Here is a 13,321-nt window from a genome sequence, read left to right as displayed (position 1 = left end):
CTTTCTCTTCCTCTCCCTCTCCCTCCAGCCCCCCACCTATCTCATCTCCCATCATTCCCCAGCACTCTGCTTTTCCCATAAATTAGTAAACTTTAAAAGAAAGAAAAGGTTAGAAAGGAAGTGTCCTAAGGAAATAAACGAGAGACACAGAAACAGAGGATTCAGCCTGAGCCCTTGACACAACCAAGACTAATGAGGAAACAAGTATATATGCAACTGCAAAATTAGAGACAAAAACCATCTACTTAGGAGAAAAATGTCAAGAAAGATGAGAAGGTCCAAATACTAAGAAATAAATCAAAAGGAGAAGTAATTTCATATACACTTAGCAAGAAACATATATCTGAAAGATTTCTCCACCAAGAAATTCTATCACGATCTGTGCCATCCAGGAAGTACTTGAGAACACATGGATTTATGAATATTCTTAAATGAAAGCTCGAATAGGTATCAATGCATATAATTTTCTTTATCATAATGTAAAGCTCAGAGTAACACAAGAGAATAAAATGAGCCACATGAAAAGTAGGTGATCCTGTAGATTCTAAAGAATACATTGTTGGGGCTGATGCAATAGCTCAATCAGTTACTTCTGCACCTCCAAGCACTGGGATCCCATGTGGGTGCTGGCTCATGTCCCAGCTGCTCTGTTTCCCAGCCCTGTTTGTGGCCTGGGAAAGCAGTAGAAGATGGCCAAAAAACTTGGGACCCTGCACCCATATGGGAGAACTGCAAGAAGCTCCTGGCTTTGGATAGGCTTAGCTCCAGCTGCTGCAGCTGCTTGGGGAGTGAACAGTGGACAGGAGATCTTTCTGTCTCTCCTTCTCCCTGTACATTTGCTTTTCCAATAAATATAAATAAATCTTCAAAGAATATATCCTTTCTAAATGTATATGTTATCTTCAAAATTAATCTGAAAATGTTTCCCATTATAAACTTATGGCAAATACCCCATAAGTCACTGAAGTAACTGCCAAGTATATTTTTAAAAGGTGAAGTTTTTCTAAAAGATAAACTACCACTTCACCCTTATACAACAGCTGACAGCAGAGTAAATAATAAGTAAAAAATACTTTCTAATCGCTACAAGAGACAAACACTCACATGTGGTGCCAAGGTTTCAAGTGGTTTAACCTGCTGTGCCACAATGCTAGCCCCAGAAGGCTTTAATGTATCATTTAGCTAGAGAATAAAGGTAATTTCACTATTATTATAGACACATCACTTGCAACAGTATATCATCCTTATTTATATTAAAAGATATTTTGTTCCTGTATCTGTATGTTACTTAAAAATAAAAGTCACAGAAACCAACAAAAAGGTTATAAAAGGAGAAACCATATAAGGTATTGTGACGGAAACAGAAAAGACTGTTGGTCAGATAAAGCGTTTATGTAGGAGGCTGTGTTTCTGTTTAGTTGAAATACTAGTTCTTTCCTTGCATTCCAAAAGGGATTGCTTCTGTTGGCTGAGCTTGGTTTTCCACTTCCAATGTGACTATCAGGAGCAGGGTAGATCAAATGACATATAAACAGGGTTATGTGGGCAAGTAACAAAACACTGTAACTACCAAAACTTGGAGCACAGATTTAAAAGTTAAATAATCTGCTGGAGAATGCTAACAATGCTTGCCTGTAAGGAAAACACCCCAACTCAGTTCAAGACCTAATCCTTATAAAGCTACACATTTCCTTTTGGGTTAGACTCCAGACCCTATCCTCCTATCCTAAAACTAAAGATTCAACTCAACCAAAAGTCATAAAAGGCTAACAGTGATTTTCTTAGAATAATTTTCTTTCAGCTTACCTAACAGTTTAAATACTCAAAATGCTTGCCTACACTATTTTACAAAGCAATAAATACTATGCTCTGGCCACTCAGAAACTATTTAAATAGCAATATACATTAAACAACGACAGGAGAAACTTCTTGGTGATACCTAACTATTCTAACTACTCTGGGACCAAACTTTATCGAGACTTAAGGTTTATTATGACTGCTGAAGGAATAAAATTTTGAAAAGATTCTGAGGTACCATTATAAACAGTTATCAGAGTACGTCTCCTCCCTAACTAAAAATTTAGGTCACATATTTTTAGAAAGCATGTTCATAACAAAATCTATTCACTGATAGCATCAGTTTAACTTACTAAAAACACACACACACACACACACACACACACACACACAAACAGTAATTGAAAACCTACAACCATATAGAATCTTCAAGTTTTCCACTCTGGAAATATTTCTAGCTTTGTTTTACCAGAAATGTAAACAACTTTCAGACTTTATCAGCACACAAACTTCTAAATTCACATTTGCATACTCTTAGATTAGGACAAACAGGTGGTCACTAGTGTCCACATGGCACTCCCAGGGGAGGTAAAGGAACAGGTCCACAAAATGCGTATCAAGTTCTGTCAAAGGCTACATAAGAAAATAGACCCACTCTATGTAAACAGTCATTTCTCATTTAAACTCAGTTCACCTGCTTACCTCCCATGGTGAATTGGCAAGTGTTTACGATGGATACCATGACTTCCTTCCACAAAAGCATTGGGAGGCTTATGGTACACAGAGGCCAAAGAACCAATGTGGCAGATTAGCTCATCCAGCAGAGTTGGCTCAATAAGGTCTGTCTCCTCAGAGATCAATGGTTTTTCAGACAAGACCACTTCTTTGGCTGTAACAGGGTCAGTTGAAAGAAGACGCCAATAAATATAGCCCCGGTCTCGAAGGTCAGGATTATCAGAATCCTAACAAAAAGACAAAAGCAAGAAGATTTGGATGGATCTGTTCTCCATGCAGAAATTTAAAGATTTATTTTTATTATTTTTTCATTGGAAAGGCAGATATACAGAGAGGAGAGACAGAGAGGAAGATCTTCCGTCCGATGATTCACTCCCCAAGTGAGCGCAACGGGCCGATACTATGCCGATCCGAAGCCAGGAGCCTCTTCCGGGTCTCCCACGCGGGTGCAGGTTCCCAAAGCTTTGGGCCGTCCTCTGCTGCTTTCCCAGGCCACAGGCAGGGAGCTGGAAGGGAAGCGGGGCTGCCGGGATTAGAACCGGCGCCCATATGGGATCCCGGGCGGCAAGGTGAGGACCTTTAACCACTTGCGCCACCGCGCCGGGCCCTCCATGCAGAAATTTAAACTACCAAACTCATTATCAAGGCAATACTGTAGTGATTTATGAAAACTGGCATACTAAGGTATCTCATTTAGATTCAATATGGTTTCAATAGTTATTATCCTGTAATCCCTAACATTTCAAAGAATCTAAATTTTTTAAAGAGACTTGTTTTTACTGGAAAGGCAGATTTACAGAAAGACAAAGATTTTCCATTTGCTGCTTCACCCCTCAAATGTCTGGAGCTGAGATGATCCAAAGCCAGGAACCAGGAGCTTCTTCTAGGCCTCCAAATGGGTACAGCGTTCCAAAGATGTTGACCATCCTCTGTTGCTTTGCCAGGCCATAAAGAAGGAGCTGGATCAGAAGTGCAGTAGGTGGGACATGAGCGAGCATCCATACAGGGATACTGACACTCATAGGTGGAGAATTAACCATCACACCAACCCCAAAAGAATTTAAATTGAGATGAGTTAGTTTAATCTAGTAAAAGTTAACTAAGATGGCCTTGGGATATAAAAATGTTTCTCTTTAACTTCTATAAATATGAAGAATATTCATAAGTTAAAAATAAATTGAAAAAATAATAAACAATGGAGATGGAGACAATGTTGACAACTTGTGGAAATAGAGGACATGTTCAAAAAACTTGCTTGAGTATTTAGAGGTGAGTGAGAGAAAACAAAGCCAAAATCCTCACCAGAAATGTAGACGGGACATGAGCTGCTGGAATGTTGTATGATCACGTAAGAGTTTAAAAGCATTTTGCACTGTTTTCAGTTTATCTTCAAAGAGATACAAATTCTCCAAGGGTTGCTAATAGAGGGTCTGCTAAATTCAGCAGAGAATATGAAATAACAACTGCCTTGCCAGTTATGGACATTGCTAAGTACCAGGCATCTTTCCTTGTAAGAGTCTCAAAGAACTCTTACAAAAACATGTAAAATCAATAATAGCAAATATGAAAATTCAGAACTAGGCACAGTCCTGTGATAAGGTTTTGAATTTTGATAGCATATAAAGGGATGAAAAAAATATAAATGATACATGAGTATCTGAACTAGATTTCATGTGCAGATACACATCTTAACTCTGTGAGTATGGTAAAGTCAGCATGTTCCAGAATTTAATTAAGAATATTATTAAGTCATGATGAACCAACAATCATTACACTAGTTACACTACAAGAATTTTGCTTTCTTGTAGATCTAAAATAGTGACCTGCTCTTTAAGGCCAGGCGTCACATTCCTAAAATCAGAATCTATCTGAACCTCTTTTCTTCTAACTAAAAATAACATGTAGTTCCAAGAAAGGCCAAAAATATCAAATAATTCCAGGGAGCAGCTTGAGTGCTTTAAAAATGATCTCCCAAGAAAAAGGCAACCACTACATAAGGTAGCACCATTTGAAACCTTGTTGAGGCATCTACCATCTCCACAGGATACTTCCATTTGAAAGGTAAAGCAAAGTCACCCAGGATAATGTGCTATCAAACTCAATGTCATTTTCATATAAGTACATCCCTGAAAAACTGTAAAGAATCTAAGTTCAGTTTTCATGAATTATTATAAAAGCTGGAGCCATTCAAATAGTTTCACTTATTTATTTCGTTTGGGATGCAGAGCTTCCCCAAATGCCCCCATGGCCAAAGCTCAGAGTCAGGACCTCAAGAGGAATCCAGGTAAGTGGAAGAAACCTGAATACTTGAGCCATCAAGACTGCCTCCCAAGATATACATCAGTAGGAAGTTGGACTCAGGAGCCAAGATAGCAATCAGGTTGAACCACCAGCCAATCCATTTGAAAGCCATACAACCAACTACAAATCTGTGGCAATTTTAAAAATATTTGTTTCTTTACTTCAAAGGCAGATACACAGGACTGAATAAGCCATTGCCTGTGGCGTGGACTTTATACATGGATGTCAGTTTCTCACTGCTTCATTCCAATCCAGCTCCCTGCCTATGGTCTGGGAAAGCAGTGGAAGATGGACAAAGCACTTGGGTCCTTGCACCCATGTGGAAGACTCAGAAGAACCTCCTGGATACAGGCTTTGGAACCAGTCCAACTCCAGCCATTGTGTCCATTAGGGGAGTGAACTAGCAGATGAAAAATCTGTCTTCTCTCTTTAACTCTCCCTTTCAAGATACACACAAAATAAAAGGCAGAGATTCTCAACATCAAATGGTGTCTTCAGTGCAGTGCCAATGCCTGCCCCAAGGGATAGCATTTTCAGAATTTTAACAGGAACTAAAGGAAACATCTTGGGGCAGGCATTGTGATTGAACTGCTGACTACAATGTCAGCATCCCATATGATGAGCACTGTTTTGAGTCCTGGTTGCTCTGCTTCCAATCCAGCTCCTGTCTGATATGCCTTATACCTTAAACAAACAAACAAACAAACAAAAACCTACATTTCTTTCCATTATAACTTCCCCAAGTGGGGGTGGATATTTAGTGTGGCAATTAAGATACTGGTTGGGGATGCCTGCATACCATGTCTGGGTGCCTAAGGTAGAACTGCAGCACAGATTCCAAATCCAGTTTCCTGCTAATGTGCACCCTTGGAAGCTGCAACTGACTGTTTAAGTAGTTGAGTTTTCACGACCCATGTGAGAGATCAGAACTGAGCTTCTAGGTCCCAGATATTTGGAAAAAAAAAACCAGAATGGGAAGTTTATCTCCATCTCTCAAATAAACTTCCTCATATGAACCCAAGAATTTAAACATTCTGTATTTACTCATGCTTTTTCCAGATTTCTTACCTGTGTTGCCAAACTCAAAACCTGCTGGACCAGCTCTTGTGTTTCTGATGGTTTCTTAAGAAACAGTTTCACTATCGCAGTAAGCAGAGTGAGCTGTACCTAAAGAGAGAAAATTTGATAAATTAAAATATGCTTTTAGTCCTTGACATCATCTCCAAAGCAGAATTTTCCCTACTATAAATCACCAAGAAGTCTTTCTAATTTTGGTTAAGAAGCAAAAAGTTGAAACAGCCCATTCAACAACAGTAGTCAACGATATTCATCTCAAATGCAAGGGCGTTCAACTGCAAACTCACTAGCCTCCCCTCTGCAAATCATACTGTGGGCAGCAAAAACTGCTTGTCTACTTTTGAGCCAGATAATTACTTGCATTTCCTAAGAAGCACGTTAACTGGGGGGTTGGCACTGCAGATTAACCAGTCAGTTGGGATGCCCTCATACCAGAATTTTCTGAGAGCCAATTCAAATCCTGACTATTTCACTTCTGATCTAGCTCCCTATTTAGCAGGCCTGGGAGGACAAACATAATGACTAAGCACTTCAGTCCCTGTCAACCACATGTGACACCTGGCTTTGGCTTTGCCCATCTCCAGCTGTTGGCAGACATTCAGGAAGTGAACCAATGAACAGAAGACCCCCTCTGACTTTGCCTTTAAAACAAATAAATAAATCCTTAAGAAAACAAAAACAAACAAACAAAAATCATGCTAACAAACTGATGGCCATAAAACTGACTCCTGGCTAACTCTTACTTGCTACTTTATGAAAGCTACAATTTTGAGGCAATTACAGAATCATCTGTCATACTAGAGCAACAGCTAAGACAGCACAATTATGCCAGATCACAGCTACTGAATCACAAAATTACTAGTTTATATATGTACTTCTTGTTTTAGGTCTCTTAAAATTACTACAGTGGATCATATACACGAGCTTCTATTTGCTGTGAGTATAAATGCCCAGCAGCTAACTAATGTGTCTGCTCTCCCGGGCTCGTGGCTGCTGCTGTGGCAGGAGTGAGCGATGGAAGGCGGGAAGAAGTCTAACCACTCACTGAGAATCTCGTCAAACCTCATTGCAGTTCCAGGCAAAAATCCCTGCTGCTCTGAGCCAGTCACTACTAACAGACACGTGACATCATCTCTAGGTGACAGAAAATAAGAAAAGTGGTAACTTAGGTTGTAAATCAGTGACTCTTTTTTTTCCTAAAGATTTGCTTTATTTTTATTGGAAAGTCAGATATACAGAGTAGAGTTTGTTTTTGTTTTTGTTTTCTTAAGGATTTATAGAAATACAGAGAGAGGAAGATCTTCTGTCCATCAATTCACTCCCCAAACAGCCGAAATGGCCAGAGCTGCGCTGATCCAAAGCCAAGAGCCAGGAGCCTCTTCTGGGTCTACCACACAGGTGAGGGGCCCAAGGCTTTGGACCATTCTCAACTGCTTTCCTAGGCCACAAGCAGGGAACTGGATGGAAAGTAGGGTTGCTGGGATTAGAACTGGTGCCCATATGGGATCCCAGCACATTCAAGGCAAGAGCTTTGGCTGCTAGGTTACTGCGTCAGGCCCATAAACCAGTGATTCTAAAAGTGTGATGCTTGACCAAGACCTTTTCATTGTAGACACTTGGGCTCATCTCAGTCTTGAGTCCACACATGAGTAGATGACAGAGGTCTCTGCACTAGCCTCTCCAACCAGCATGTAGGGGGGGTTAAGTTTCACAACCAGTGATGTAAATGTTACATCAGAAATCAATATACAGGGGCTAGTGCTGTGGCATAGTACACTAAGCCTCTAACCGTGCGTGTGTGGGAGGGCAGGGATGCTGGCGTCCCACATGGATGCTAATTGGAGTCCTAGCTGCTCCACCTCTGATCCAGCTACCTACTTATGACTTGGGAAAGAAGCAGTGAATAGACCAAGTCTGAGCCCCTGTACACACATGGGAGACCAGAAGGAAGCTCTTGGCTACTGGCTTTGGATCAGCTCAGCTCTGGCCATGACAAACATTTGGGGAGTGAAATCAGCAGATGGAGGATATTTCTCTCTCTCTAATTCTGCCTCTGAAATAAAAATAAACCTTATAAAAAAGAAATCAGTATACAACTCAAAAGGATCATCCTTTTTGGACAAAAATTAACATGCTACAGACAAACATACCTAATCTGAAATGCTCTAATTCCAAAACCTTTAAAGATCTGACAATGGAAAATTCCACACCTATCTTACATAATGGATTGCAGTCAGAATGCATATACACTAAAAAACTGTATAAAATAAGCTATGCGCATAAGGTATGTGTGAGATATAAATAAGAATCATGCTTAGCTTTGGGATTCAGCTTCAAGACAAATATCTACTCATATACAAAGAACTATTTCAAAATTTGAAAAACTCAAAATCTGAATCATTTCAAGGATGTGGGACAAAGGACACTCAACATGGGTGTACAAATTAATATAAACAGACAAGAAAGCTTTAGTTTCAGGGCTGATACAATGACAACTGGCTAATCCTCCCCTTTCTAGCACCAGGATCCTATAAGACACCAGTTCTTGTCCTGGCTGCTCAGCTTCCCATCCAAGCCTCTGTTTATGGCCTGGGAAGGCAGTGTAAGATGGCCCAAAGCCTTGGGAATCTGTACCTGTGTGGGAGACTGAGAAGAAGCTCCTAGCTTCGTATTGGCTCAACTCTGGCCACTGAAGCCATTTGTGGAGTGAACTAATAGACGAAAGATCTTTCTATTTCTGCCTCTTTTTCTCTCTGGTAAATTTGCCTTTCCAACAAAAATAAATAAATATTAAATAAATAAATAAATATAAGGAAAGAAAAGAAAAAAGAAAAGGAATCTTTACTTTCTCAGAGCTCTTACCAAAGAGGTAAGGCATGGGGCAGCTGGAAACTTACCTGAGTGCTCTCATCGTGAAAACCCTCGAGGAAGCTCTCCAGCAACTCATCTGCATTGTCAATCCTTTCAGCATACTCGCCTACGATCCAAATCATGGCTGCTCGAGCATCTGGCTCATCCAGGGAGTCCAAGTTCTCACACAGGGTGGCAATGATGCTTTCATACCTGACCCGGCAGGAGGGCAAAAGTTAACAGACTACAGTTAACATGGTTAAAAGCACACCACCGACAGGGGACCCTAAACCAAAGAACCAAACTGGGAAAGCTTTGCTACAAAAAGAATATATAAATATTAGGTCAGAATATTAAGCTCCTGCTTCCTGGCTTCTGATCAGCTCAATTCTGGCCATTACAGATATTTAGGGAGTGAATTAGTGAATGGATGATCCTTTTCTGTCTCTCCTTCTCTCTGTAAATCTGCCTTTCCAATAAAAAGTCTTTAAAAATTACCTGTAAAGATTAATCATCAGTTTCAGGAAATCTATCTCTATAATTGTTTCTTTGTGTTTTATTATTTTTTTTAAAGTTTGCTATCTCTATAATTATAAGGCAAAATAACATTAAAGATACTTTAAGGCCTGCTTTTATTACACTGCTGCAGACTCACGGTTGCTTTCACAAACAAATTTAGAAGTTGGCATCTGACTCAGCCACTTGAGACACTATGACATAGCAGAGTACCTGAGTTTGAGTCCCAGCTTCATTCAGTTCTACCAGCTTCCTGCTAACACACCCTGCAAGGCAACAGGTGACGGCTTCAGTAGTTCAGTTCATGAAATCCACACGGGAGACCTGTTTTACATTCCCAGGTCCTGGATTTGGTCTATTTTTAATTAATTAATTTTTATTGATTTGAAAGGCAGAACTAGAGAGAGAGAAAGACCTAGCATCTGCTGATTCATTCTCTAAATGCCGACAACAAGCAAGACTAGGCCAAGTCAAAGCCAGGAGCCAGGAATATTACCCAGTCTCTCCTATGGATGACAGGGAAATATATGAGCTATTAGGGTACAAACTGGCAGAATGCTGGAAGTATTAGGGGAGACAAGACTGGACCTCAGGCACGTTAACACCAGATGCAGGTTTCCCAAGTTGCAACTACCCTGCTGTGCTGTAACAGCCTCCCCTAGGTATTCTATTAAAAGGACTTCACTATCAAAGAGGAGGTACAGTGCAAGTTAGGCAGGTTCTAGGGATATGATGTAGTTGGCATGAGCGAGTTCCAATTGTCAGTTCTGTTCTGAATTCTAGCTACTTGCCAATACACATCTACCTGAGAAGCAGCAAGTGATGGCTCCAGTGCCTGAGTCCCTGCCACACATTTGGGAGACCCGGATTGAGATCCAGCCCTGCTCCAACCTCAGATGTTCTAGGAACTTGGTATTGGGATCTCTCTCGGTTTTACAACTAAATTTACAATAAAAATGCAATAAAAGTATATGTTAAAAAAATAATCTAGCTATGTTAACCTTAATATGTGCCAATAAACCATGTCTATTCAGGCAGGCTGTCATTTCTTCTGAAGTAATAAAATTAAGCAAAAATTCAAGTCTTAGTTCTTGTCCTAACAACTATATTCCTGATTTATGATATAATATCCTATTATGACAAGTTACACTAAAAAAGATATATATATTTTTAAAAGACTTATTTATTTTTATTGGAAAGGCAGATCTACATAGAGAAGAAACAGAAAAATCTTGCCACCCGCTGATTCACTCCCCAAATGGCTACAATGACTGGAACTGAACCAATCAGAAGCCAGGAGCATCTTGAAGTTCTCCCATGCAGGTGCAAGTACCAAGGCTTTGGGCCATCCTCGATGCTTTCCCCAGGCCACAAGCAAGAAGCTGGATGGGAAGTGGAACAGCTGGGACACAAACCAGTGCCAATGTAGGAATCCTGGCGTGTGCAAGCCAAGGATTTAGTCACTAGGCTATTGTGCTGGGCTCAAAAGGATACTTCCTAACTAGTCAATTTCAAAGCAAACTTCACTTAACCTCTTCCTGTTTGAGGAAAAGGGGTTGGTATTTGGACGTACTTGTTGGGGTATTTGCGGAAGATGTCCCTGATGACAACAATCGCTTCTTGCACCACATAATTTACCTTGGTCTGGATTAAATCAAGCAATGTGCTTACACAACGCTCTGCTGATTGCTGGAAGAGGAACATAAAAAATAAGTCAGATAATCTATCCAGTAGCACTACTTCAACATAAAGAACCTCTGAAACACACACATGCATTAGTTAAAGAAAACAGAGGACCTTAATTTGATGCTGGGTTATTTTGCATAAATCTACGTAAGTTTTAAATATACCTCAAATTTTGGTCATTACAAAATTACAAGAGATGAATCAATTCAATCTCTTGGGGGAAAAAGTTTCTGGGATATTCAAACAACAATGACAACAAAGAATAAGCCAAGATGAAGAAGAAAGAGTAAGAATTCAAAATTAAGCCAAAGCAGGATATCTTTAACCAGAGTTCATGGGTGAGTAGACAGCAGAGGATGTCTTCACACCTCTCAAAATGAAATTGCCAAATCATGTACAAGCATATAGGAATATCTTCTAAGGAGAAGGCCCAGAGCTTTCATTTTGTTTTCCACAGCTATCCATGACCTTAAAAATCTCTTCCTCTCTCTTCTTGCAAACGAAAAAATTAAACATAAAAACCTCTAAGAACTTCTAGACAATTTACCGTCTTCTGAGCTATGTAAATTAAATTTTTTTCCAGCTTTAAATTATAAATTTTCATGGTTTACAACTAACCCATACAATGGCATATAAATTATTAATCTTTTATTACTGAGAATAAGAGAGAATACAGTAACAAATCAAACGCACTGGTGTCAGCGCTGTGGACAGTAGTCTATGTCTCCTGCAGCGCAGCGCCAGCATCCCATATGGGAGCCTAATCTAGTTCCGGCTGCTCCACTTCCAATTCAGCCTGCTGTTGATGGCCTCGGGAAGCAGCAGAGTATGTTCCAAGGCTTTGGGCTGCTGCACCCTGGAAGAAGCTCTAGGCTCCAGGTTTCAGCCTGCTCCATTCCATGAAGATGAGGCCATTTGGGGAGTGAACCAGTGGGTGGAATGCCTTTCTTCCTCAAACTCTGCCTGACAAACAGATTTTATACAGAATGCACTAATCATAAAGTCAAATTCAAACTGCAGAAATAAAACAAAAAACTACAAATTGGTGTCTTCAGAGAATAAAGAAGCCAGTACAACCCACTTCCCCTCAAAAGGAATGTTATGAAAAAAGTGCCAGTAACAAAAAGTAGCAATCAGGTGAGGCCGTATGAAATGAGGGGTGTGGGGGTGTGTGGCAAGGGGCAGAGCCCACTAAGGTAATCATTCAGACTGCAGCAATAAACAGAGAGTAGAAAAGGATTTAAAGCAAAAGACTTATAGGTTTTAATGTTACACTTCAAGAGCCAGAACAACACTCACAATCCAAGGGAAGGAAGCAATTATAGCAGCTCCAAAACATTCAAACGACTCTACATGAAAATACAGTCACTTCATATAGTCTTGGTACTATGTTTCCACAAAGTCATAGTATGTGTAAGCTTTGCAAGACAATATGGACTATACAAAGGTAATATATACCAATATAGCTGACACAGCAGCAAATCTCATGATAAAACTACCCTGGGACACAAGAGAGAAATGTGAATGGCATAGTATATGAACTAACCTTTTTGTACAACAAAGTTAATAGAAAAAGCCTGTAATTTGTAAAATAATAAATAATATCACTTAAGAAATATGGAAGTAATCTAAAGAATAACACAAAAATAGAATGAAAATTATATCTCCAAGGGAAAGGAAAGAGGTGGGGAAGAGTCGATCAAGCACAACATTTTTTTCATTAAAAATTCTTTAAGATCTTAACTTTCTAAAAATTATTGAGAAACTTTATTAGAGAAAGGCATCAGGAAAGCACCCAGAGAGCCACGAAGTGCTCCCAGCCGCTATTTAACACTCACTTCCACCTTGATGGCACACCGCCCGATGGCCCGCACAGCTTTTCGGACAAAGTCAACATCCACCTCGGTGGCATACTCTTTCAGTTCTGCCAGAACCTGGCAAAATCCAGGAAACAGAAAATCATTATGGATTCTCAGACAACAACCTTGTGGCCTCACTTCTTCTGGAGATTACACCTTAAGATCTAAGTCATGGTAAAACCAAGCGCACTTAAAAGTCTGACCTGAGCAATATTGGCTTGGGATGCCAAACGAATCATGATGTCCAGCTTCTCTAGTTTAACATAGATGGGATCATTGTATTTCACAAAAAAGACTTTGATTTCTTGCTTCAAGATTTCAGGCCTGTGGTATACAGAAACAGAAAGGAAGGTGAAGGCTTATGGTGAGATTCTTCTGAGTTATATTATCTAATTGGTGCTGCCCTGTCCTCTCCCTACTCCAGAAGAAAATACTATATCCTTCAATTCTCATCAGTTTTACTTAAAATCAGTTTTTCCCTTATTAGACATCAGAAAATA

General features: G+C 39.8%; 1 protein-coding gene across 7 annotated transcripts in view; it reads right to left on the bottom strand.

Moving 5' to 3' along the window:
• AP2B1 (adaptor related protein complex 2 subunit beta 1) overlaps window positions 1-13,321 on the bottom strand; it is a 121,982-nt gene that overhangs the window by 69,705 nt on the left and 38,956 nt on the right. For all 7 annotated transcript variants that reach the window (XM_041000559.1, XM_041000564.1, XM_041000562.1 and 4 more), the window contains exons 8-13: window positions 13,025-13,145; window positions 12,801-12,896; window positions 10,850-10,965; window positions 8,808-8,973; window positions 5,902-6,000; window positions 2,500-2,759 (exon numbers count right to left, since the gene is read on the bottom strand). In XM_041000559.1, coding sequence (XP_040856493.1) covers window positions 2,500-2,759; window positions 5,902-6,000; window positions 8,808-8,973; window positions 10,850-10,965; window positions 12,801-12,896; window positions 13,025-13,145 — 858 coding nt within the window. The remainder of the gene's footprint in view (window positions 1-2,499; window positions 2,760-5,901; window positions 6,001-8,807; window positions 8,974-10,849; window positions 10,966-12,800; window positions 12,897-13,024; window positions 13,146-13,321) is intronic.

Source organism: Ochotona curzoniae, unplaced genomic scaffold (genome assembly GCF_017591425.1).
Source record: "Ochotona curzoniae isolate NIBS_2020 unplaced genomic scaffold, NIBS_Ocur_1.0 scaffold_2453, whole genome shotgun sequence".
Lineage (NCBI taxonomy): Eukaryota > Metazoa > Chordata > Mammalia > Lagomorpha > Ochotonidae > Ochotona > Ochotona curzoniae.
The sequence above is the reverse complement of the archived record's forward strand: the minus strand, read 5'-3'. Positions and strand labels throughout refer to the sequence as shown.